This window comes from Astyanax mexicanus, chromosome 25 (genome assembly GCF_023375975.1).
Source record: "Astyanax mexicanus isolate ESR-SI-001 chromosome 25, AstMex3_surface, whole genome shotgun sequence".
NCBI classification, from domain to species: Eukaryota; Metazoa; Chordata; class Actinopteri; order Characiformes; family Acestrorhamphidae; genus Astyanax; species Astyanax mexicanus.
This window is the reverse complement of record NC_064432.1, coordinates 13,742,088-13,769,079: the sequence shown is the minus strand read 5'-3', so window position 1 is coordinate 13,769,079 and position 26,992 is coordinate 13,742,088. Positions and strand designations below refer to the sequence as shown.

At 37.5% G+C, this 26,992-nt stretch overlaps 1 protein-coding gene and 1 non-coding gene across 2 annotated transcripts; both read right to left on the bottom strand.

Moving 5' to 3' along the window:
- Window positions 1-463: 463 nt before the first annotated feature.
- Window positions 464-26,839, bottom strand: mnd1 (meiotic nuclear divisions 1 homolog (S. cerevisiae)). Its single transcript, XM_022667209.2, has 8 exons — window positions 26,686-26,839; window positions 25,039-25,104; window positions 24,760-24,817; window positions 22,274-22,422; window positions 19,637-19,711; window positions 17,347-17,461; window positions 3,475-3,519; window positions 464-1,231 (listed from the first exon to the last, which is right to left on the bottom strand). Exons 1-8 carry the CDS (start codon window positions 26,686-26,688, stop codon window positions 1,125-1,127), a joined length of 618 nt encoding a protein of 205 aa, XP_022522930.1. The 5' UTR covers window positions 26,689-26,839; the 3' UTR covers window positions 464-1,124.
- On the bottom strand, window positions 26,112-26,184 carry trnav-aac (transfer RNA valine (anticodon AAC)). Its single transcript has one exon. It is a non-coding gene; the product is annotated as a tRNA-Val (tRNA).
- Window positions 26,840-26,992: the final 153 nt, after the last annotated feature.

Sequence of the window (26,992 nt, the reverse complement as noted above, 5' to 3'; positions counted from 1 at the left end):
CTCTCTCTCTCTCAGACTCCGGCTGCTGATGAAGAAGCAGCATGACCTACTGTACTCTCTCTCTCTCTCTCTCAGACTCCGGCTGCTGATGGAGAAGCAGTATGACCTACTGTACTCTCTCTCTCAGACTCCGGCTGCTGATGAAGAAGCAGCATGACCTACTGTACTCTCTCTCTCTCAGACTCCGGCTGCTGATAGAGAAGCAGTATGACCTACTGTACTCTCTCTCTCAGACTCTGGCTGCTGATAGAGAAGCAGCATGACCTACTGTACTCTCTCTCTCTCTGCTGATTGAGAAACATAATACCCCATAGATTTTTTTTTTAAATGTGCATAGTATTTGGTAAAAAAAAATGCAATATTATTTCCAATATAGTGCAGCCCTACTTTCAAGCAGCAACATTCCTATTTTGGCTTTCAGAGGATCCAGGGATGTTCAGGAGAAAAGCATACACAGAATATATACAGTTCTGAACATATTTATTTACTATAAATGAGATTAGAGCGTCAAAAACTATGTGGATATTAGCAAAACAGAATGCAGCAACGATGCAACAATGCAGCAAATTCTTATTATTTTTTTATGAAGTTTTGAGGTTAATGCAGTCTTTCTTTAAATGAGGATTTATCTTATACACTGTGAAATTAACCCCTTTCTGGTGTTGGAACATTTAAACAAAAGCTATTTAATACTTGGTTTGTCATTAGAAATGTAAGCAAAGAGTCGGAACACAAACCTTCTACTATTATTGGAACATCGGGCCAAACATTGTCAGTGAAACCCTTATTCACCACTGTCGTCCATTTCCTCTCTCACCATCGCCTTTTATCATTCACAATAAAGCTGCATCAATTCAGAATCCACACAGTTCTGTTAGGTTACTCCTAATGATGATGCTCTCTGGTGGTGTACACACTCCCATTGTTTGCTAGCAACACCAGGCTCACAGCTCCATTGCAAAACTATAGAAACCCTTCAGACTTCAAACACCAAACACACCCTGACTGCATGAACACATGTGCGGCAGGGTGTGGAGTAAACTGGCCTCAGATCAGCATAAAACACTCTACAACCATTGCTGAACCCAGATGTGTATCTACAGTTAGGAAACGTGAACAATCAGTCAGTCCAGGTAATCAAAGTCCTCAGGAATCCCAAACGCTTTATCCAGTCGACTGTCCTCAAAGCTGAACTTCTTCTTCGCCCAGGACTTGATGGAAAACACGTTATCTGGGGGAAAAAAAAGATGTATTTAAAATGTAAATTTACATAATTAAAATAACTACTGTTACTCAAAACCTTCAATATGTGCTTCAGTATCTACTATCAAATAGAGGTCTGACTTAAAAAAAAAAAAATAGTAAATACAGTAATTCTTAATGATGCCTTAATGATTTATTATGATCTTTATTACACTGTAATCCCGGATAAGTTAAATTTACTTTAAAAAATTAAGGAAACCGCCTGAAAAAAGTTAAGTAATGGGGAATGAAAACTTAAATTAGCAAAACACAGAACATCAAGTTATCACAACTAAAGAGGAAGTTGATTTTTTTTTTGTTATATTGTAAGACCAGATAAGTTGAGTTTACTTTACTTTTTTAAGGCACCTGGTTTGCTCATTTTTTTTAAGTAATGGGGAATAAAAACTTGAGTTAGCATAAATCAAAACATCTAGTTATTACAACTAAAGGGGATTTTGATTTATTTCGAAGGTAGCCCAGGGAGAATCACTACACACTGATGGTGAGTGTTAATCAGAAACGGTTGGACACAACCAGTATGCAAATAGATTGTGATAGAAGCCAATGGAAAAAAAGCTGTTAATGACAACAGACTAAACTCAGTTATTTTAAGTTCAACTCAAAGATCTCAGTTTGAATAGTACAGTATCTGTGCCCACAAATGTTCAACTAACTCAAAATAGTTGAGTATTATTAAGAAATATCTAATTTCATGTAAAACAGACTTGAATCATTTGAGTTCAAACAACTTCTGGGTTTACAGTGTAAAACATATTTGTAAATCTCTGTGAAATAAACTCTTGTGTGATACACAAATAGTCCTGTTATGCAATATATTTAGTGATGTTTAGTGTCTAATAACTGATTCACATCAATTGCAAGTTTGGACATACCTTCTTTTTCAGTGTTTTTAGTATTTTATGTACTTTTCCTACATAGTAAATAAATAGTGAATAGTGATGCATACTAACTGTAGTAACTTAAAAGTGTTAAACAAACCAAAATACTCTGTGAAGAAGCTTTTAGATGCTCTTATTAAATGAGAACTCCGGTGTAAAATGGACTTTTGTTGTAGTAAAACATGATAAAAAGTTCTTACCTTTGATGAATAGCACACCTCCGTTCTCCCACAGCTTTCAGAGTTAACAGTTTATCCAACAAACACCCTTCAGACTGGGAGATACGGGGCACAATTTACCCTGATAAACCACCTTTTACATCGTTATCTAGCAAGGAGGTGTGGAGCTACTTTGAGCTGGATAACAGTGTAAACAGGTGATTTATCAGGGTAAATTATGCCCCGTATCACCCAGTCTGAGGGGTGTTTGTTGGATAAACTGTTTAAATGTCTGGATCTCTAAATGCTGTGGGAGAACGGAGGTGTGCTATTCATCAAAGGTAAGAACGTTTTATCATGTTTTACTACAACAAGTCCATTTTACACCAGAGTTCTCCTTTAACTTGTGGTTTCTGAAACTGGTAACTCTGATGAACTTATCCTGTACAACAGAGGAAACTCTTGCTCTTCCTTTCCTGGGGCGTTCCTGATGAGTGCCAGTTTAATCTTTATTTGAGGATACTTTCAAAGTTCTTGAAATTCCTCTTTTCAGATTGACTGACCTTGAATTTTTCTTAAAGTATTTTTTTCTTTATTAAGTTGAGTAGTTGTTGCTTCACATAATGTGGATTAGAACGTTACTCAAATATGCACTATTCACTGTGTACCTGTAACTCTACCTCTTCACAACTTTACAACTGATGCTCTTTAACACATTAAGAGACAAGAAATTCAAGTAATTAACTCTTGATGAGTTCAGCACAGCTGTTAACTGAAAGACTATATTCCAGATGACTCTACTCTCAAAAAGCTGATGTTAAAACTGGCCTCAGAAACCACAAGTTAAAAAACAGCTCTCCAGATAAGAGCACCTAAAAGCTTCTTCGCAGAGTATTTTGGTTTGTTTTACACTTTTAAGTTGCTACATGATTCTTTATGTGTTTCTTCATAGTCTGATAGATCACTTCAATTTTCATTTACTATGTAGCAAAAAACACTTTTGACTGGTTCTGTATTGTTGGATGGATTGTTGATATAAACAAAGAAGATCCAAATTTCCTCCTGAGTCTGCAGTGGGTTCCTCAGAGAGCTGTGCTTTTCAAGCATTTGACTCTAAATCAAAGTGAAAGCTTGGAAATGGATTAAATTTGTGTGACTGAATCAGGACTCACCGGTCCATCTGGATACAGCTTCCTTTGCAGTAATGTTCTCCTTCCCTGCAGAAAACAGAAAAACACGTTAGGGATCATTTTAGCTAAATGTACATCACAATTTACCCAGTTAAATACAGTCACTGCTGCAAAAAAAACTCCTTAAATTCTTCTTTTTCTTTAAGGGTTTTATTTTACAGCTGTAGTTTTTTTCTCAAGTTCAAATCAGTTATAACTTGTGTGTTTTCCTAAATGGTTTGGTTTGACACAAGGAAAATCGCAAGTGCATCAAAATGCATTTCAACAAACAACGCGAGCATGCTGCATATTGGTCACAGCTAGAAAGTAATCACAGGAAGTCGACATAAACAAACAACATAAAAATATGTTGATTTCATTGTCGATGCATTATTAATTTGTTTTGGGGAGACTACACCCTGTGGGAGGTGTAATGGTCTCACACAGTATGTAAACACACCAGATAAGAGACAAGACAACACCCGTCCTCACTGTATATCATCTCTTTATACATTTAAACATATTCTCAGAATTAAAATTTTATTGGCTTATGTTGTTTTTGAAGTAAAAAAACAAAAAACAAAAAAAAAACAGTTATTAAAATAACACAGACTGCAGCCAGTGTTGCCAAGTTTAGCAAAAAATCATGCCCAAAGTCTGTCTAAAACCCGCCCGGCAGAATCTTCAACTAGCCCAATGTCTAAGGTTGCCAACGATGTTCAAAACACAGTATGCTTTTATTTAGAACGGTTTACAATGAAGGTTTTTAAGCAGAACTGATGAAAATAACTGTATTCCAAAAACAAAACAAAAAAAAAAAAAACACACCCCCAAATTTCCAGTCTAGCGGGGAATCCACAAATAGTTTTTAATATTAAAATAGTCATTAGTTGTAGCCCTAGTCTGGACCTGCATGTGTATTTGGATTGTGTATGCAGAACAAAATTTTGTCGCATTTAATTTGTTATTATTTAATATTAATTAGTAATTAGGAAGTTGCTTTAATACTAAATGTAAAAAAAAATTGACATTGCGCTTTCAAACTATTGTTTTTTAATGGTAAAACATACTCCATGAGGTCGTGAGCAGTGAGTGCTGCACATACCATGTTCAGTGTGTAAACAGCTTAGCATGGAGCAGCAGCAGAGATTAACATTAGTTAATAGAGACACTGCAGTAATAAATTATCTGGGTAATAAATCTGGTTAAACTGCACCTGTACAGCCATTTATCTCAAACATGAGGAGTAAATATATTTGATAGTCGGGTCGGATGGAGGCCGGATTGCTTTCTTACCAAAAATAAACCACTCTGGGGTGTTTCAATTCTTGTTAGGCTTTATGGGTAGGTTAGGGGTTGTAGGTGTTGAGGCTACATGGTCCTTCACGCTGAGAGTTTTAGATCTAAAAACAGAGGACTGTGAGAATCACTGGCAAGTCAGAGCAGCACAATCGACCAAAAATTACAATAACCACTATATTACCATAATTTAATGTGCAGTTTCAATGTATTAAAAAAAATCAGTTCGTCTCAGTTGCTAGAAAGCTAGCTAACTTTCCCCATCCACCTTAAATGGTGCAACAGACGGCAGAGGATGCAGCATTTAAAGTGGAACAGAAAAATAAAAGAAAATAAAAGCTAATTTCAGCTTATTAACACAGAGGAATAAAGGAATGGACTGTGATAATTAATTGCTGCACTCCCTGCCCCTTTCTGAAGGCGTACACAAAAACAAACATTCAGTTAACTAGTTAATCAGTAGGGGTGTGAAAAGACACTAATACCACGAGACGAGACGAGACACGATATTGGGTTCACGATAACGAGACGAGACGAGATTTAAAAATTAAATTTTAAAGAAAACTATATTTTTTTTTGGAGAAAAATCATATACTGCAAACTTAACAGACTGGTTTCTCTCACACATTGATTCTATAAGGAATAGAAATAAGAATAAAAAATAAGGTCTTATATAGTGCAAACAATAAGTGCAAACCATAACCAGCCATATTAAGTCTATGGTTTGTGTTTTTTCTCCTAAATCTCTTGTAATTTAACTATGCAGAGCCATAACCAGCAGGGCCGCCGCTCTGCATACGCAGACAACGCAGCCAGCGTTAGGCCTCAACCATTTTGCAGTTGCAGGGAGCCAAATTGACTGAGAATGAAATGTGTTGAAATTATGACATTATTAAATTTAAAACCCAATGTGAATTATTTATGATACGCTCATCTTTTTTGTCTTTAAACATTGCATGGGGCACCTACTCTACTACTTAAAAGCGGCACGTTATTATTTTTGTGCATAATATAATGCCCCCACCCCTATTGCCTGAAATGGCACGGCTCGGTTTGCTCTGTTGGTTGTTGCCAGATGTGACATTTTCCAGTCAAATAAATAATCAAAAAATGCATGGAGGCGCTAAATCTTGTGCATGTTTAACCATTTTTAAAGTGTATGTGGCCATTCTATACAAAAACTTGTCCAGTGCAATATTTGTGTAAGTTAAAAACTTAAAATAAAATAAACAAATAGGATGAAAAATCGTAACTTATCTGGCAACCTTAGTCCTAACTAAAGTAGCAACGCTACTTGAGTTTGGCAGGAGACAAGTTCACCGCGCGAAGTTGCTACTAAATGGTAATTCAACTATGAAGCGACGGTTTGAGTCTGGAGCTGAGAAGAAGAAAAAGAAGCAGAAAGATGAGGCCCATGCATCCCTTTCTGGTGAGTAACTTCGATGATAAAGGTTTAAATAGTTTTGATTACTTCATGTTCAGTGGTGTTGCCTGAGCTAGTTACGTTGGCTTTGCTGATTTGGTAGCTTTAAACGCTTAACTAGAAACTAATCTGGGTATTGCAAGGCACGTGGCACGTTTGCAAATAGTAGTAGTGTAGTTTGAAGATTTTTAGTGACTTTAATAAAAAATTAATAAACAGAGTAGCCTACCTATTGACTAATGCCGTCAGTGCACTGTCCAAATGGTCTGTATGACAGCAGGATCAGACAGCTCTATAGATTTTGACAGGCTGATATAAATACACCACGAATATAAACGATAATTTCATAACCTTTAAGGCTGGCTTGTGTAAATGACGTGTCCACTGCTTAAAATAGACATGCATCGTTTCATTTATTATTTATACATTATAAATAGTACTCTTGTGCTGTTCTTCACTGTTATTGGCCTTACTTATAACGTTGTAAATATTCACAGTTACATGTGTAATTTTAATAAATAGTAAAATTTTGCGTAAACCTTTTGTGTTTGTGTGTGTGTGTTTTTTTTTTTTTTTTTTTTTTGGGGGGGGGGCCTCCCTGACCAGTTATGCTTAGGGCCTCCAAAACCTTAGCAGCGGCCCTGATAACCAGTCATATTAAGACTCTGCTTGAAGTGAAACAGAGACAGAACATGTTTTTAAATACAGTACAAAGATAAGGGATTAGTACAGCTGCCTATGAAACAGTCACGTGTAGGATTTACATACAGTATTTATATATTGTTTGTGTCTTGTTGGTCACTCTGTTACCGTTTATTGTTTTCAATGGAGCCAAAATGCAGCCAGACCTACAACTTAAAAGTAGCAGAAGCATCTTCTATATCAGGGGTATTTAAGTATATTAAATAATTAAGTGTTATATCCTGTAAGGTTGTTTGAACTGAATGATGTAAAAATATAGAAGAAGAAGAAATGCCTCTCTGGACAGATTTTGTTTACATTTATCCCCTGTCTCTCTCTTTCGCTCGGCGTGACTAGTTTCCGCCCGTTCTCGTTCTCCCTTTCTCCTTATAAAGGCGTTTTTTCACGGCCGCGGTTCCGCGACCCTGACAACACGGGTTCGATCCCGCGTGAGGAGCGGTGTGTTAATTTTTTTTTTTTTTTCCTTACCGCGTCTGCACAGATCTGATTGTCTGAAGAGAGCGTTTGGTGATCTTACCCCACACGTGATTGGTCTGTGAGTTTACTGCGCCGCACAATTAAATCCTTCTCAGTAGTTTATCGGTTTGGGTCTGCATTGGACAACGTTTGGGTCCGGACCCAGACCGCGGTCCGCTCATTAGTGACCTCTGTTCTATACAAATGCCCGAATTTTCCTCTTCTGCTGAGAGCTGCTCTCACACTCGCTGCTACTGGGTTGCCAGATCCCTCTTAAAAAGTCCACATTAAACTGTTTTTATTTCTCTCCTGCAGACAGGTTTAAGCTTGACGAGAAATATCGTCACATTTAATCTCGCGAGATCTCGTGGCACGATATCTCGTCACACCCCTATTAATCAGCATCAGTTAGGTTGCTGAACTTTAGTGCTCCACTGCTATAACGCTATATGGGCCCTATGGGCGCTATTTTAGCAATCTATAGCGCACTGGTCAATTGTGCATTGCGATTTAGGCCGTGTCGATGTGTCTTTGGTATCATGAGTGCGCAAAAAATACGACTTGTGCAGCTCAATACACACAAAAGTCAAGTTTTAGACGCTCGCTGACTGGCATTTTAAAGCGCACAGTAATCCAGTCATTGTTGCGCGGCTGACTGTTGACTGTTGTCAGGGTTTTAACCAATCAGTAGTGCACCTGTGTTTCCCGCCGCCAAGATAGAAACACACCACATATTTACTTAACCTATCAGCGTTAATATAGTCCTAAACTCCAAGGCTAATATATGGATGCGGGCACAAGGCGTGAAAATAGACTGTTGACGGGGTGCAAAATAGCAACGAACATCGCAATGCAACCTTAAGCACGGTGTACAATAGAACCATATATCTGTATCAGGTTCTTAAAGGGTTTCCTAAATCTTTTCACCCCTTCCTCTTCTTTTTTTTTTATAACTTTATTTCTAATTTTTCCACATGTTCTCCCAATTGTGTGCAGCAAATTACCCAACCCACTCATTAGGACCCTGTCTATCACCAGTAATGCCCCCAACACACCAGGAGGGTGAAGACTAGCACAAGCCTCCTCCAATAAATGTGAAGTCAGGCTCCGCCTCTTTTTGAACTGCTGCTGATGCATCATTACCGTAGCATCACTGCGCTAACGCTCGGAGGAAAGCGCAGCGACTTGGTTCTGATGCATCACCTCACAGACGCAGCCTTGTGCTGATCCACATCACCCTAGGAGTGATGAGGGGAAGAGAGAGCGCCATCTACTGTACCCTCCCAGAAAGAGTGCAAGGACAATTGTGCTCTCTCATGGCATGCTGCATGAGTGGGGGTTCGAACGCTTTAGACCGCTGGACCACTCGGAGCCCCTCCCCCCATCCTCTTTCAACTCTGTTCCAGGAGAAAGGGTTAGACTTGAAAACAAAAAGTAGTGGTACAAATTAAAAATGGGATTGGGTCTAAGTGTTTGTAAATGTAACTTGATTTTGAGGCTTTTCTATTGATCCACTGATCCTGTAATGTTTATACAGGCCTAAGAGCATTTTATTAAATGAAGGATTAAATGAGGTTTTGGTGCGATGGTACAGAAATGTTTGTTATTTTGAATGTGAGCATTTTGTGTCTTTGCGACTCCCACACCGCCTACATTTGGCCTGAATAATCTGAGTCTGAGGTAGAAGGCGGCTGCAGATCACAGCAGCAGATCCACCGCCGTCCGCCGGCTCTGTAGAAGCTTGTATTCAGACAGTCAGCAGAGCACCGCTACATGCCCCGGCTGCACATCCATTACAGCCCTGGAACAAACCCACACTGGAAAAACGGCAGATTAATGTGCCGGCTCAGTGAAACCCGGCACCTGGCGCTGCTGCAGAGCGGCGGGTCCTGGCACGGACGCCTGGACAGACTGTCAAGAGCCCCCAGATATTAACCCTTACTCTAACAGATACTGTCTGACCAACACTTCTTCAACGTCTCTTAATAAAAATCAAGGCTATTTATACTTTAGGCCAGGTTCACACTACACAAGTTCTTCAATTACATGACTGATCAGCGACACGGGGTCACAAATGACAGGATTTCTCACTGTGGGAAATCGCTGAATCACCTCACAGCTCTCAAGAAACACGTTTATTACGAGAACACACCTGAACTAAACACACACAAAAACAAGTGATGCCAAGTCAGAGAGTCTCTATAGAGGAGAAAACGCACTTGAAGTGAGTCTAAAATGAACAGGTTTGTATAAAGCAATTTTTTTCCTGGGCCGGGGGTCCGCAAACTCCATTTTGAGGTGGATTAAGGGGGCCGTGAGTTGCATTTTTTTCGTACTTTAATCTGTTTTTAATCCGTCTTTTTAAAAATGAATATTCAAATATTCGCTACCAATTAGTGCCGAATATCCGGAGCTCAAAAAACGCTATTCAGGCCAGCCCAGGTACGAAATCAATGTTTTGTCATAACGCCAACAAAAATACCATGAAATCTAGTGATATTATTTGAGGGCCATACTGCTCACCCCTAAATATATATATATATATATATATATATATATATATATATATATATATATATATATATATATATATATATATATATATATATATAGCTGTGTGTAAATAACATACCTGCTTTAAATGATTAGTCAATGTTTAATAACAGTAACAATCTATATTTCTCCAGTTTATTAGGGTTAATCCAGCTTGCTGCATATTATCTGCTGAGTCCTGATTAAATCACACGTGTTGTGTTTGTTTTAGCAACGATGTGAACGTGAGTTACACCTCAGTGCACGGCTTCACAGCAGCGAGCTGAGACACGCTGCAGCACAAAACCATAAAAGAAGTCTGGAGCAGGCGGGCGTGGCCTTCAGCACCCAGTAAAACACACAGCCGTGGTGTTAATCCTTACATACAGCTCTAGGTGAGAGCTCCAGTTCACCTCTAAACCAGTTTATGGCCAAGCGTGCCACACAGGAAGCCAGCAGAAGGTTCACGCTTACACCGACTTAATACAGGAAGCAGGAAACACAGAGGGAATTTATTCCACTGTTCTATTATAAGAGTTGCAAAGAGCTCTTTTATATATATATATACCGGCCTACATAGTGTAAATGAATAGAGAAGTGATCCGGACTATAAAAGAACCTGAGGAATCATGTAGTAACTTAAAAGTGTTAAACAAACCAAAATACTGATGAGAGCCAGTTTCATCATTTTAACAATCTTTCCAGACTGACTGACCTTCATTTCTTTTTAAAGTATTATTTTCTTTACTTAGTTGAGTAGTTCTTCTTAAAAATATTCATTATTCACTGTATACCTGTAACTTTACCTGTAACTTCTAGAGGTGAGATGCATATGGTTGGACATCAGCAGGGAGGCGGTATTATTGTTAGATTTATTGATTTGCATATTGTGATGTGTCTGTGTACCAAAGTACATGAAAACATCATCCTTACCTATAGAACAGCTGAACCTGAGAGGAGCTGCAGAGGCAGAAATTACCATAATTAAAGCGTTTTTTTAAAGATTTCATTTTCAAATTTAGAATAACTTTTTTCTGCTATTAAAGCTCCACTAGGTAGGATTGAGATTTTGTGATCGTGGGCTCCTCCTACAGTTGCAGAGTGTAATAAATGTTTCAGGCGGATTAGTTTCTCTTTCTCGTTTTCTGTCTTTCACAGTCATATTCGGTCTCTTTCCAGCTTCTGCCAGAGTGTCTGTATGTTAGTTTGTAAAGAATGAACCAGTAGTCCTTGTAGAACTGTTAGAACTAAAGGTCGGAAAGCAGGTCGCAGTTCTCGCGAGCGTTGGTCGCGGCCGCCTCAGAAAACTTACAGAGTCTAGTTTGAGCTCAGAGGAGCTCCAGCACAGACACGAGAGAGACGCTATTCCTCCTATTACACCTCAATGCAACGCTGCAGTGAGTTTCAAGCTGTAATTTTACTTCTTTAAAAAGATAAAAAATCAAGGAAATCCTACCTGGTGCTGCTTTAATGAAAAATATGTGGTTAAGGGTTTAAGTGGCTCTTTAAATTTGTTTGTAAAACTAAGGCCCCGTCCACACGAACCTGGGTATTTTTAAAAACTGAGGTTTTTGTCTCCGTTTTGGCCTTCCGTCCACACGAAAACGGTGTTTTCGGTCACTGAAAACACCTTCCAAGGTGGAAATTTTTGAAAACTCCGCCCCAGCGGAGCCGTGTGGACTGAGAAAACTGAGCTTTCTGAAAACACTATGTTTACATTAGCGTAGAGACCGTGAGGGGACTCTTTTCAGCGCAACAACAGCGAATTCCGGCATATTAAACCCAGCTGATCCAACTAATAAACTAACGTTAACTGCCCTCATTGACCCAACAGCGCGGAATTACCCAGAATCAGCTTTAAACGCTGTAAAGGGTTTTACCAGTGTAGCTTAGACCAGTGATAGTGGCGTATTCTACTCTATCGGTATGAGCTTTAATTATATTGATCCAACACCACCCTGGATATACTGACAGACCAGCTACACCAGAAACTCAAAATACATCATTTACTGCTACTGGAGCTCCCCATCCAGCCTGTTTCCTCCCCAGCCTCTCTGGATTTTACAGCGGGTCAGTAATGTGGGTTATAAGTTAGTGATTTGTTTATAGATTCTAATAAGTTTATTATGCAGTGAAAAAATAAGATGTTTGGTGTTTGTGGCTCGATGTTTAAGTAATTACATTTAGCCACGTTAAGATTGGTCCTTCATTGGAAAGAAACCCCACATTAAGCATTTTTACATTAAGTGATGCTTCAGTTAGCTGGGTTAGCTCTGTGGTTCTAGAGTAACACTGTAATGCTAGTTTTCCTGCTGCATTACTCAGCTCTCCTCAGTGAGGGCAGATAGTTAGTTGATAAGCTAGTTGTTAGTTGATTAGTTGGATCAGGTGTGTTGTATGTAATCAGTATAAACTAGTGACCGTAAAGCCTGAAACAGAGACAGCGCCTGGATTGGTTCTGTTCTCTCTGCAATGTGTGGATTAATAACATGTTCACAGCTTAATTTAATGTCACTCTCACATTACCAAACACAGCAGAGATAACGTTACTAAAATGCGCTGTGTGCAGTTTTTTCCGATCCTCCTGTCCGGAGGTAAGTTACAGATCTTACCGCAAACAGTAAAAAATTGTTGGGATAAATAAAAAAAATTAAGTAGTTGTTGCTGAGGAGTGACGAGAAAACGTCCAAGTGTCTAGAGAATCGCTGTTCATTTCAGCGTTTTTGAGTGGTATGGCTTTTCCCTGTGGACGGGGATATTTCTGAAAACGCTGCTTGTGTGGACAAAGATATTTTAAAAATAACGGAGACAAAAACCTCAGTTTTAAACAATATCCGGCTTCGTGTGGACGGATTAATGAATGGCTTTAAGGTGCAGAAAACGCAGTGGAACGAATGTATAGCGGAGCGACCTCTAAACCAGATGCATCTACATCTATGTTATGTCTACATGTGTGTCAGCGCTGAATCACGCTCCCTCTCATGCAGATGGTTCAGAGACAGCTGGCAGAAAGAATATATTCCAGAGCACAGAGCCGCAGGGAGGCGGAGTAATTAACACAGCACACAAGCCAAATCCGAGCACAGCTGAAAACCTAGACTAAATAACCAGCCTCCCGAGAATTAGCACAATTAAAACTGACTCCACATATTTCAACACAGACCACCAGAGTCTGGCACTGAAATTCATACTGGAGATGATCATCCTGAAGAGAAAGAAGCGGAGGAACAGCTGCAGGGAGAGAGGAGCAGCAGAACCGGGTGAAGAGGTGAGGAGAGGTCGCTGTCGTCCTCTCGCACTGAAACATTCACACCGGATACACTAACACAGAGACTGCATCGCTGAAAGATACATGCACAGACATGCAGAACATTACATCACTATCAATGTCATCAGTTTCTCTACCCCACACACACACTGCACGCTACAACCCATCCCTACCCTACTGAGAGAACCTGCAGAACTATCATCTCCATCCACTACAGAACAAAGCCTGAAGGCCCTTGGGGTTCATTCATTCATGTGTTCATATAAGAGGCAGGTTTATTAATCATGTGTTTGGGCAGAACATAATACTTAATTAATCTAATACTCAAAAATGGTTATCACAGTTTTTGGACTATAAAGCGCACCAGATTATAAATCGCATTCAATTTTCACAGTTTGTCCAACAAACACCCTTCAGACTGGGTGACACGGGGTATAATTTACCCTGATAAATCACTTTTTACACCGTTATCCAGCTCAAAGTAGATGTGAAGAGTCCATGTATAAATATATATGTCTATGTCATTATCAGTACAGTGATGGCGGCACTCTGAGCTGAAGTGTTATTGGATGTAAACAGTGGTGTTTAATAAGCTTCTTGTGCACTTTAAGTTATTAATGCTGGTTTTAAATGTCAGGGTGTGGAGCTACTTTAAGCTGGATAACGGTGTAAAAAGTGATTTATCAGGGTAAATTATGCCCCGTGTCACCCAGTCTGAAGAGTGTTTGTTGGATAAACTGTTAACATTTCTGGATCTCAGAACGCTGTGGGAGAACGGAGGTGTGCTATTCATCATAGGAAAAAGAACTTTTTTATCATGTTTTACTACAACAAAAGTCCATTTTACACCAGAGTTCTCCTTTAAGTGGCACTAGTAAGGAACAAGGGTTTCACCATATTTCCCTTTAATTCAGCAGGTCTCATTGCTGGAGGCGCCTAAATAAAAAAACTGTAATTCTTAAAAAATAACATTTTCTTTTAAAGTTAAACGAGTGCTGGTTATTAATCTACACAGATTTCTCTCCTGTTTATTTGTTAAGTAAAGAACTTTAGTTTATTCACAGTAAGCTTAGATTTCTAGTATTTTCAACAGTGCAGTTAGCTGCAGTTAGGGATATTGCTCTGCCTAAATGCTGTCCGGTAAGCCAGGGCGCTAACAGCTAGCGGTTCGTCTATTGTAGCTTGTTTTAACACGATAAACACGCAGAATTTAACTGTAAGCAGGAAGACAGCTCCAAAAATTAATATTTTAGATGCTTATCTGTTTAATGTCAGAAATAATAAGGAGCAGAGGGCATAAAACCATTTTTTTTTAACATTCTGCACCTTACCTTACAACACGACCACTAGGTCAAATATATTGTAAATATTAAAATACTGTATGTTTTTCCTCCTGTTTTCTGTTTGAAAGTTTTTCATCAGTTAGCTACATTGGGAATTGTACTGCAGAAGGAGAGGGAAGAAAGTAGATCTGCTTTTATACAGAAAAATCAGATGTTTAACTGAGAAAGAGTTTAATAGATCTCCTGTATTATAACTTAATTTAACTGATATAACAGATATAATTAATTAAAGCAGGTTTGATCTATTTATTTATCCATTCATCTACCTAATTAAAAGGGATGTAAATCATTTCCAATACAAGCTTAGAAATGTTTAAACAATTATTAATAGGTATTACTAAAACTCTGTCTCTAAACATGTAAAAACACCAGATAAGGGACAAGACGGCACCTATACTCACTGTACCTCAGCTCATTATACATTTAAACATATTCAAAGCATTTAAAGCCCACATTTAGTGGCTTCTGTTGTCTTAAGAACGCTAGAAAAAAGCAGAGACTGAGTTACTGAAGGCTGCAGCCAGGGTTGCCAGGTCCAACCAAAGATCCCGCTGCCCAAAGTCTGTCTAAAACCCGTCCGTCAGAGGCTTGAACTTGCCCAGTGTCTAAGGTCGCCACAGACATTCACAACATAGTACATTTTTATTTAGATTGCAATAAAGGTTTGTAGGCAGAAGCAAAAAATATTAAAGCAGCCAAAAAAAATTAATTGAAAGATTACTATTTGATGTTGAGAGATTTAGAATTCTGCACTCTCTCATAATTCATCCATTTAAAAAAACAGGCATCAATCAGTGCAGCTGCAGTTTCACTTTTAAATATTTAACTTTCTTTACTGAAATTCACTTTTATTTCACTCAATTAAAATTTGATATGATAATATTTGACCAAGATCGGAGCATCTTTAGTCTTTACTTTAGGGACAGAAGGAGAAATTAAAATTGATCCTATAAAACACGAAACATTAAAAATATTTCATGTTAATTTTATGTTTACTTGATTGTCATTAAATATAGAGTACAGAAAATATTTAAATTATTTTTGAGAGATTTTAAACATAAAACAGGGTCATATTGACCCTAAAGATAATAGAAGGGTTAAAGGAGCACAGAGGAAAAATGGCATTTCTTGCTAATGGGCTCCTCCTACAGACAGGAAGTGTAATTGGAGTTTGAGCTGCCAGTAAAAATATGCTTTGCATACAGTGGAGCTGGAAACTTTGTGCATCTTTTAGAATTTTCTATATTTCTGTATAAATATGATCTAAAACAGCATCAGATAAAGAGAACCCAGTTAAACAAATAAAACAAATATTATACTTATGTGGGTACGCGAGAGAAGCACATAGCGCTAATGCTAATGCATGAAAGCAAAAAGACGCATGAATTCAGCTTGGACCATTCACATTTATGTCACATGTTCATGGATCGGATACGTATCTGATTTAGGACCACATAAGAAAGTGACTCAAATCTGATTTAAAAAGAAAAAAAAATGGATTTGGCACGTTCACACAGCCATGAAAAAAATCTGATCTGAGCCACAATGAGCAAAAAAAACAAAAAAAAAAAACAGATTTGAGTCACTTCAGTCTGTTAATGTTCCCCTACAGACTAAATGTATTCTGTCTCTATGGGAACAACAGATTACGTTACGTGTTGGTGATTCTGTATCTACTGTAACTGTGGATTAAACCTTGTTTATAAACAAAAATCTGTTTTAATTTTGATTCCTGTTCTTAGTTTATTATTATTCTTTTTATTACTTCTTATCATTCTTATAATTTTACATTACTTATACTATTGTTTTATTTTCTTTATTTTAGATTTTATAATTTCTTTACTTTTTAGAATTTCCTATTTTATATTCTTTTTACATGCATATATTATACAAATACATATTTATATATTTTTTTACTATTTTGTTCCTTATTTGTTCTCTCATTAATTTTTCAATCTGTTTTAAACTGTAAACGCTCGGCTCCACCCTCGATGTGTTCTCGAGTAAAAATAAAGGTTGATTGATTGAAATAAAAGGTACCTGAGGGGAATCACCTACCCATAAATGAGGGAACAAATTCTGGCCGAAAAATAGTTTTAATTCGGCACAACACCTGGAAAAGCAACTTGCTGAACTGTCAGCATACAAACCAATTAACTTGAAGTATAGGGAGGTGGGGAAAATTATTCTGTAATAATGAATTACAAATTCAAAGCCGACCAATAGAAAACTTAAGCTCTATCCGGACGGGATAGTTTCTCAGGAGGTTCTGGGGTAATTTTCTCTTTTATGGGGAGTTTTTTTTTATCCTCTGTGATTTTATTCATGTCTAGAACAATCATGTATGTTTTTTTCTCAGACGTCCTCTAAGAAAATTACAGGCTGAATTATCCACTGTTTTTTTCTGAACTCCGTGGTCCTCCGATAATTTTAGTTGAATCCGGACACACATCTCTGAGTTTCGTCTCCTCGCGTTTAATAAAACAGCTATTTGTCCACTGCTACACACCGTAAATAAAATTTTGACATGCGTTTCCACAGAGATCCACGTTAAAAACACAACAGCGAGTGGAAATGGAGGAGCTACTGAACGCGATGATGTCAAGTGACCGAGCAAACCTAAAAACTCACTGGTCCTCCTGTTGTTGTTGTTTTTTCAATTGCAGTCCGGATGCAGGAGTTTTATCACTGAGTAAAAGTGTGAAATATTTTTACAGACGCCCCCCTGAGAAACTAATCCAGTCCGGATAGAGCTTAAGAGACTTTTTTATTAAACAAATCTTATTTTGGGCTTAATGACGAATCCTGCTTTGTGAGACACCTACAATACTGTGTTTCTGTTATATACTCACTCATCTCCTCCACCACTTCCGGATCACACTCTTTATATTTCTCCACCTCGGCTCTCAGCGACTCTCTCTGCTCTTTCAGAGACTGAAGCTCCTTCTGAAGAGTAGCTCTCTCTTTCTACAGACACACAAACGTTCATCATCAGGCATTTCCAGCAGATCAGATAATACTGCAGTAATATTACACCACTACTGGTGTAAAGCAGAGACTGTTAAAAAAGATGGACGCCGTGTCGCCGTTCCCATTCATTCAATGAAAATGAAGCCAAAATCTTCCTCCATTTTGGCGATCCTGACACCTGATTCTGCGCAGTAGAGACCAGAGGAAGGAGAAGGCTGTGGATAGCAACCTACTCATTTGAATAACCCCGCCCCTGAGGGCTGCCTCACGGTCACAGACTGCAGAGCGGGGCGGAGCGGAGCTGACGGTCTGTTATTGGTCCCACCCATAACCAGCCCTTTTACAATAACCACACCTTTTTTGAATAGAGCTGAATAACGTTTTAAAAAACGAATTCTGTGGGGATATAAAAATTTAACAATAAAAGCAGAGGTTACACTAGCTGTTGCATTTAAATAATGAAGGTAGAATTACAGCATATTAGAAAAAACGTGATTGAAAGTTGTCTGTTTTGCCATTGAAACCTATGGGGGTGGGTGGAGTTACACAGCTTTCTGCAGCCGAACAGCAGGGGGCGCCCGACCTGTGGTGGCTTCACTTTTAAGAGACGATGCTCTGTCCAGCTATATACAGTCTATGGTGTAAAGGGCCACGGATGATCCGTGATCCATATGAATCCGTTATAGCTGTAGGAATCGCTATAAGATTAAACAGGATATATTGCATTTGTTGCTGGATAATATGGGTGTAGCAACAGAATGCATTAAGTTGCATCGTGTTGCATCATAGTTAGGCAATTAGTAAAGACCTAACACAGCTTTCAGTGAACACGTTAGTGCTGGGAATAATCAATAAAAGCACAATGTTTTATTTCAGGGTTCTTGCACCATTTTAAAAGTCAAATTTAATGCTTAATAAGACGTTTTTAAAACATCAATAAATATAATTTAAGACCCCAAAACGTAGTCAATATTTCTTTGGGAGAAAATCTTCTTTATAAATAATTACAAATAATCTTCTACGAATACTTATTTAGACCTTTTAGTTAGCTAGCCTGCCGCTAATGTTATTATATTAGCATGTTAGCTAGCCCGCCGCTTAAGTTGGCTAGCTCTCCCCTTACCTTAGTTCTCTTCCCGGTAGCTTAACTAACTCGCTGGTAAGGTCAGTATGTTAGCTAGCTCTCCGCTAACCTTAGTTTTCTCCTCGGTAACGTAGCTATCTTGCCGCTAATGTTTGTAGATTAGCATGTTAGCTAGCCCACCGCTAAAGATGGCTAGCTCTCCCCTAACCTTAGTTCTTTTCCCAGTAGCTTAGCTAACTTGGCGGTAAGGTCAGAGTGTTAGCTAGCTCTCCGCTAACCTTAGTTCTCTTCCTGGTAGCTTAGCTAACTCGCTGGTAAGGTCAGTATGTTAGCTAGCTCTCCACTACCCTTAGTTCTCTCCTCTGTAACATAGCTATATCGCCGCTAACGTTATTATGTTAGCATGCTAGCTAATTCGCCGCTAATGTTAACTACCTCTCCGCTAACCTTAGTTCTCTTCCTGGTAGCTTAGCTAACTCACTGGTAAAGTCAGTATGTTAGCTAGCTCTCCACTAACCTTAGTTCTCTCCTCGGTAACATAGTTAGCTCGCCACTAATGTTATTATGTTAGCATGTTTGCTAGCCCAAATGTCACATCGCAGGACATGTGATGTCTCTAAAAGGCAATTAAATCAACCACTTCATGTGGTAATGTTTTGATTCTTGACAGAAGAAGTAGATACACAGCGCTGTCTCTGTGTCTGTGTGAGTGACAGGTTGGTGCTGCCTGAGAAGCGTCTGGTGACGTCATGGGCCCTGCAATGTTTAATATCACAATATATATTGCAGAAAAAAGAATATATATATATATATATATATATATATATATTTTTTTTTTTTTTTGTAATGTTTTTTTGTAATGTAACATATTCCCAGTATCGTGCAGCCCTAATAGGGAGTTAGATTCTTGTTGGGATAGAGGAGAATAGTGAAATGTCATTTAAATAGATTTTTTTTTTTGAGAAACATGAAAAATTTTCAGCAAGATGGTAGCGAAAATGCTCACAAATGTAGCATTTTCCTTGTAGTTTTATGGTATTATGGGACTTTTCTATAAAAAGGATAAAAAAAGAGAGTTATTGAGTTACGGTATCTTGTCGTCCATTTTTGGCTTTCTCCACAGCCTGTTGAAGAGCTGTCTTCCGTTGTTTTGATTCTTCATTCTGTACCAGGAGAGAAGAAATGAGGGTCTTTGATTCTACTGAATCCAAATTTAAACACGTAACTGTGAAAAACACAAGCTTGTGTATAATCATCGATATAATAATGCATTTGAAAAAAAAAACTGCTAACACTATTAATACTTTTACACTATTAAAATAAAATGTTTGGTATTTGTATTAAAGGATTGAAGTTATCAGGACTGCAGAATATGCTGCTGAAAAGTGATGTTTACAAAGCACAATTTGCCACTGTAAATAACAATCACTGCCAATGTCTAATTATAGCTTACAAAATGCAGAGAGCACTTCAGAATGATGAGTTTCTTTGATTTTACCAAATTGAAAACCTCTAAAATATAATCAAGAGGAAGATGAATGATCACAAACCATCAAACCAAACTGAACTGCTTGAATTTCTGCACCAGGAGTAAAGACATAAAGTTATCCAAAAGCAGTGTGTAAGAGTGGTGGAGGAGACCATGATGACAAGATGCATGAAAACTGTGATTAAAAACCAGGGTTATTTCACCAAATATTGATTTCTGAACTCTTAAAACTTTATGTTTATGAACTTGAAGCCTGAAAGCTCTGCATCTTTTTTATTATTTAAGCCATTTCTCATTTTCTGCAAATAAATGCTCTAAATGATCATTTTTTATTTGGAATTTGGGAGAAATGTTGTCTGTAGTTTATAGAATAAAACAACAATGTTCATTTTACTCAAACATAAACCTATAAATAGCAAAACCAGAGAAACTGATTCAGAAACTGAAGTGCTCTCTTCATTTCTTCCAGAGCTGTTTGTAGGAAATAGACATAAAAAAGATGATCATTATGTGTGTCTAATTTATTGTTTTTCTTAAACAGTCATTTTGTTCAAGGATTTTATTTTCAAAATTATATTTTAATAATGATACTGGAAATTCCTTTTTGATATTTTGAAAAGATGCAAAAATATGTTACCCAAAATATTATGTAAAAATGTGTATAATTTCAAATCGAATACTGTCATTTGCTGAATGAACAGATAAAAAAAATGACAAATTAAATCAAATGTTATATCTACAGATCAAATTATATATCAAGTGATATCTCTGAGTGTTGTCAGTATTGTCTCTCACAGCTGCTGGTTTGAGGTTTACTGACGCCCACCCTCCCAGATCTTTCTTTTAAGGATGCCCCACAGGTTCTCAATAACGTTACCAATACCGTCTTAATTCTGTGTGTTTACTGCGTTAAAACAAGCTATGTAGTAAAAACCGCTAGCTAATATCACCCTGGCTTACCAGAACACTCAGGGTTCCTCAGTGTAGCTCTGTCGGGTGGCTACCGCTAGCGGTTAGCTGCTAATGCTGCTGCACCCAGCCTTAGTGCAAATCTGGAAATCTAAGCCTATCTGTACTATAAATAAACGAAACTGCTTTACTCACCCAAATAAACAGTTTTCAGGATAGAAAATTGTGTAGATTAACATCCAGCACTCTTTTGACTTTAAAAGAAAATGTTTTTTTTTATACTTAGTTTAAATTTACCTAAATTAGATACCCAAGGATGATTAGAGGATCTCCCTTTCACTTTTTTTTGCATTTTAACTACATTTTACAACAAACTAGTACACGCTTTTCATATTTGGAAAGATGTTTCTATTTCCCCATATTGCAGCATAACTAAGTTTCTCTCTCGAGCAAATTAACCCACAAACCTGTCTGGGATTAATAAATGCTGTCTAAAAAAATACATGAAATAAAACAAGCAAACACTGTCTCTGAAACACAATAAAACACAAACGATCATTGTACTGATCATTTACTGATTTTAGATTTTATAGGAACAGTGAGACCAGTCCCTTTAATTCTGCTGTAGACTGGAAACATAAAATATGAATATTTTGGTTTTTATTTCCACATATTTACATCTGGAACTGATACACAGTTCAGGAAATAGCACCTTCTTTCTGAACCCACCCATTTCTCTTATGAACAAAAGAATTGGAACAGACAAAAAAAAAAAAAAACATAATTTAAACACAAGACATGCAAGCTTAAGCCATGACACTACCTCCAACGTGTTTCACAGATTAGCTGGTATGCTTGAGATCATGAGTAGATCCTTTATTTCTCCAGCCCTTTCCATCACACTGGTGCCTTATCTGTTTATAGTCCTTGTATTTTTCTTGTTAATAGTGGTTTAATCTTCTGCTGAAGCCTCTGTACTTTAGTTAATGAAGTTTTCTGTGAACATTAGATGTTGATTTCTTCACTCCTGCACTCTTGAGGTTGTTGCTGGGTGTCACTAATAGTTGTTTTAGGGATTTTATTTACTGAACTGCTGTGGTTTTCCTTGGTTTACCTGTTCTACATATGTTACTCAGTACACCAGTGATGACTTTCTGGCTATGGCCAGTTTCGGATCTGATTGATCAGAGCATCACAAACAGATCTCTGGTTTTCATGTTTGTTACTCTTCTAACAGTCTGAACACCAAGAAGCAAAACTTTCACAAAATAAGTCACTGACTTCAGTTTAGCACTTTCTACTGTTAGCATTAGCATCATTAGCTCACCTGCTTCTCCAGGTCCTCCAGTCTGTGCTTGCGAGCGTGCAGCGCTTTGCTGGGAAAGGCCCAGTAATAGTTAGAGGTGCCCACTCTCTCCGAATCCACCATGTTATCATCCACCAGACTCTGCAGCACCTCCTTCACTGACATCGGGGCTAAAATAGCAAAAGAAAAATAACATTATTTGCTTTCTTAAAGTGGAAGTTGGTATTTAAAATTCTTAAATACAGTATCATTATTTCCCTACATAGTAAATGAAGAGTGAAGTACCGTATTTTTCCGGACTATAAGGCGCACCGTATTATAAGACGCACTATCAAAGAACGCCTATTTTCTGCTATTTTTCCATACATAGGGCGCATCGCATTATAAGGCGCGTTAAGTTTCCCTTCCCCCACCGGGGGTGGTCGCTTGCCGGTGGAGCGTCTCAGTATACAAATCTAACTGTTAGCTCTTTCAAAGTCAAACGAGTGCTGGATATTAATCTACACAGATTCCTCTCCTGAAAACTGTTTATTTGGGTGAGTAACGTGCTTCAGTTTATTTACAGTAAGCTTAGATTTCCAGATGTCCACTAAGGCTTGCTGCACCAGTGTTAGCATAGCTATCCGCTAGCACGCTAGCTAGTCACCTAAACTAGTAAAGTTAACCCAAACTTAAACGACAGCGTTACACTGAGTAATCCTGCGTGTTCTGGTAAGACAGTGAGATATTAGCTAGCGATTCGTCCCCCGTAGCTTGTTTTAACACGGTAAACAAGCAGATTACAGGCTGATAAAACTCACCTCTGAGAGAGTTAGCGCTTAGCATCTAGCTAATGCTAGCCAGGCAAAGCAGCACAGACTTACAGGCCGATAACTCACCTTTGAACGGTGAACGCTTAGCGATTAGCATCTAACTCTAATAATACTGCTCCAGCAGTATTAAAAGTGCTAAATTTAGAAAATACTGATCTCTGAACAGTGAAAAAGCTAGCTAGCTAAGCGGTTAGCATCTAGCTAATGCTATTGCTGCTCCGGCCTCAGAGCGGCACGGCTCTGCACGGAGTGTGTGTTTACTGCTCCTTACACCTGACGGGTAAAATTTAGATAATACTGATCTCTGAACAGTGAATAAGCTAGCTAATGCTATTTGCTGCTCCAGCCTCGGAGCTGCACGGCTCTGGACTCTGTATAGCACTGAAACTCTGTATAACGCTGCACGGAGTGTGTGTTTACTGCTCCTTACAACCTGACGAGTAAAATTTAGATAATACTGATCTCAGTGAATAAGCTAGCTAGCTTAGCGGTTAGCATCTAGCTAATGCTATTGCTGCTCAGCCTCGGAGCTGCACGGCTCTGGACTCTGTATAGCACTGAAACTCTCTATAATGCTGCACGGAGTGTGTGTTTACTGCTCCTTACAACCTGACGAGTAAAATCCATACAAAAGGCGCACCGTATTATAAGACGCACTGTCAATTTTTGTGAAAATTAAAAGTTTTTAAGTGCGCCTTATAGTCCGAAAAATACGGTAATCAGACTACGAAGGAACACATAAGGAATCATGTAGTAACTTAAAAATAAAGTTAAATAAACCAAAATGTGAAGTATTTAGATGCTCTTATCTGGGGAGCTGTTTGTTAACTTGTGGTTTATGATGCTGGTAACTCTGATTAATTTATCCTCTATAACAGAGGAAACTCCTGATGAGTGCCAGTTTCATCAGTATAATGTTTTTGATGGTTTTTGTGGCGACTGCGCCTGAGTATACTTTCAAAGTTAATAAAATTCTTCTTTTCGGATTGACTGACCTTCATTTTTTCTTAAAGTATCTTTTTCTTTATTTAGTTGAGTAGTTGTTGCTTCTCATAATATGTATTAGAGTACTACCTCATAAAACTGACTGAGAAAATGCAGCAGAGTGCAAAACTGGTAATCTAAACAACAGGAGGAGCTACTTTAAAAATAAATACTAAATAATTCCATATGTTTTTTTATAGTTTGGATGAGTTTAGTATTAAAGCAGCACTAAGTAGGATTTTCTTGATTTTTTATCTTTTTAAAGAAGTAAAATTACAGTGTGAAACTCACTGCAGCGCTGCATTGAGGTGTAATAGGAGGAATAACGGTGCTCTCGTGTCTGTGCCGAAGCGCCTCTGAGCTCAAACCAGACTGTAAATTTTCTGAGGCGACCGCGAACAACGCTCGCAAGAACTGCGACCTGCTTTCCGACCTTTAGTTCTAACAGTTCTACAAGGACTACTGGTTCATTCTTTACAAACTAACATACAGACACTCTGGCAGAAGCTGGAAAGAGACCCAATATGTCTGTAAAAGCCAGAAAACAAGAAAGAGAAACTAATCCGCCTGAAACATTTATTACACTCTGCAACTGTAGGGGGAGCCCACGATCACAAAATCTCAATCCTACCTAGTGGAGCTTTAATCTACAATGCAGAACATTTTAAATAATGTAAAAAACATTTAATTATCATAAATGACACTACTTACTGATTCCTTTGGATTTGGGAGCAATTTTTTCAATGTCCTTCAGTTGAAAAACATCCTTCTGAAAAAATAATAATACAGTTTTAATCAGACAGTCACTGCAGTGGAAACCAGTTGGGGGCTTCTGTCTGCCTCCCAGAGCTGTAGAATTACAGTATGAGTCCTAACTAAAGCTGGAATTAAAAATCTCCAATAATTTAGTTATTTTTTAAAGAGAATACATCAGAAACACTGTAAATTTAACTGACAGTTTACTTAAAAAAACTAAATTAATTTACTTACTGTTTCAAAAAATATCTCCATCATACGAGACCTCTTCTCTTCCAAACTGAGTCCTTTCTTCTTCGACTGTTTCAGAGAGTAAAATTTTAGTAAAAACTGACATTATTAGGCAGATGACAACGCAATCTTAAAATCAACAAACACTAATAATTTTTATTATTTACATTGTGGCCAAAATAAAATTTCAAAAAGACTTAAAAATAAAAATCACCCAGAAGCTTCAGCCAGTATTTTCTTCCAGTAATGATTTCTTTTATGATATATTGTTTTAGGCTTTTATATGGTTTTAGGCAATTACGTGAATATTTTCTCCTTATTGATGTGTAAACTGCTCTTTTATTATTTTAAGATACTAAGTTATTACTTTGAGATACTATCTCACTATTTTGAGATGCTTCCCATTTTTAAGGGACTAATAATAATGAAATTTATAACGAAATAGCCTTTCAAAATAATGACTTTGTATGTCAAAAAAACAACTTACTTATTTCAAGATACTGTGTAATTTTGACATGCTATCTTGATATTTTGAGATACTAAGTCTTTATTTTGAGATATTAAATCTTTATTTTAAGATAGTAAATCTTTATTTTAAGATAGTAAATCTTTATTTTGAGATACTAAGTAATTATTCAGCGATACTAAATCTTTATTTTGAGATACTAAGTCTTTATTTTGAGATACTAAGTCTTTATTTTGAGATACTAAGTCTTTATTTTGAGGTACAAATTCTTTATTTTGAGGTACCAAGTCTTTATTTTGAGATACTAAGTCTTTATTTTGAGATACCAAGTCTTTATTTTCAGATACTAAGTCTTTATTTTGAGATACCAAGTCTTTATTTTGAGATACTAAGTCTTTATTTTGAGATACCAAGTCTTTATTTTGAGGTACCAAGTCTTTATTTTGAGGTACAAATTCTTTATTTTGAGATACTAAGCCTTTATTTTGAAATAAAGAAAGAAATAAAAACAGTATTATTGTGATTATTGTTTTACTGTTTGCTGTACTCTACTATCTCTGATATAAAATGATTAAGTTATTTAATTAATTTTAATGAAAAATGAAGACCGTGTTCCCGCCCGGTTTCGAACCGAGGACCTTTCGCGTGTTAGGCGAACGTGATAACCACTACACTACGGGAACTGATTACCACGTACAGACACTCCAGCCTTTAAACCGGTGGAGTAAAATAACATTTTATACGATTTATATATTTTAAATCACGTTATAAACACAGTAAAACACATAAAAACAAACTCACCTTTCACTGATTTTATCTGTTTAAACTAAAAGACTAAGACAAAACACCACAACCTGCAGTAACTAATAAACTAACGTTACACCAACAGCGGCTGTATTTAAGAGAACTCTGACTACAAATCCAGCAGATTAATAAAGTTTTTAAACTTTAATATAGATCGTTATTTATACTAAAGCGATGTGAGGCCTATGGTTTTCTCTTAGACTGTTAATTAACGCTGTTGATTTAGCTAAAGCTAAAAACAAACCCAAACAAACCACGCACCTAAAACTACCTAAAACTGTGTTTAATATCACACAATCCGCTCATTTTCACCTCCAGTAAAATGTTTTATTACTGTAAATCTATTAAAGTAGATATTAAACACAGTATTAAAGTCCTACCATTTTTAAATCACTCCTCTGACTGAAGCTCCTCTGATTCAGTTCTCAACCTGCTCCACATTTCCCGCCAACTGCCTTCATTCCTATACCGGAATCGGTTCTTTTCTTAGAATCATTCGAACCGAATCAGGTTCACAGGACACCATAGACTGTATATGCAGGACACAAACATTTCAGCCGGATTTTTGAATCGGTTCTTTTCAAAGAATCATTCGAACCAATTCAGTTTCACTTATGAACCTGAATTTATTATCTGCATGTACATGACACAAAAAAAATCTTCTGGATTTTTGAGTCAGGTTCAGGA

Excerpts from the sequence above, each read along its gene's own strand:
- mnd1 (XM_022667209.2), bottom strand. Across the intron at positions 24,818-25,038 it reads TGGAGATATTTTTTGAAACA|AAGGATGTTTTTCAACTGAA; the intron begins GTAAGTAAATTA and ends TTATTTTTTCAG. Across the intron at positions 17,462-19,636 it reads AAAATGGACGACAAGATACC|AAAGAGAGAGCTACTCTTCA; the intron begins GTAACTCAATAA and ends GTGTGTCTGTAG.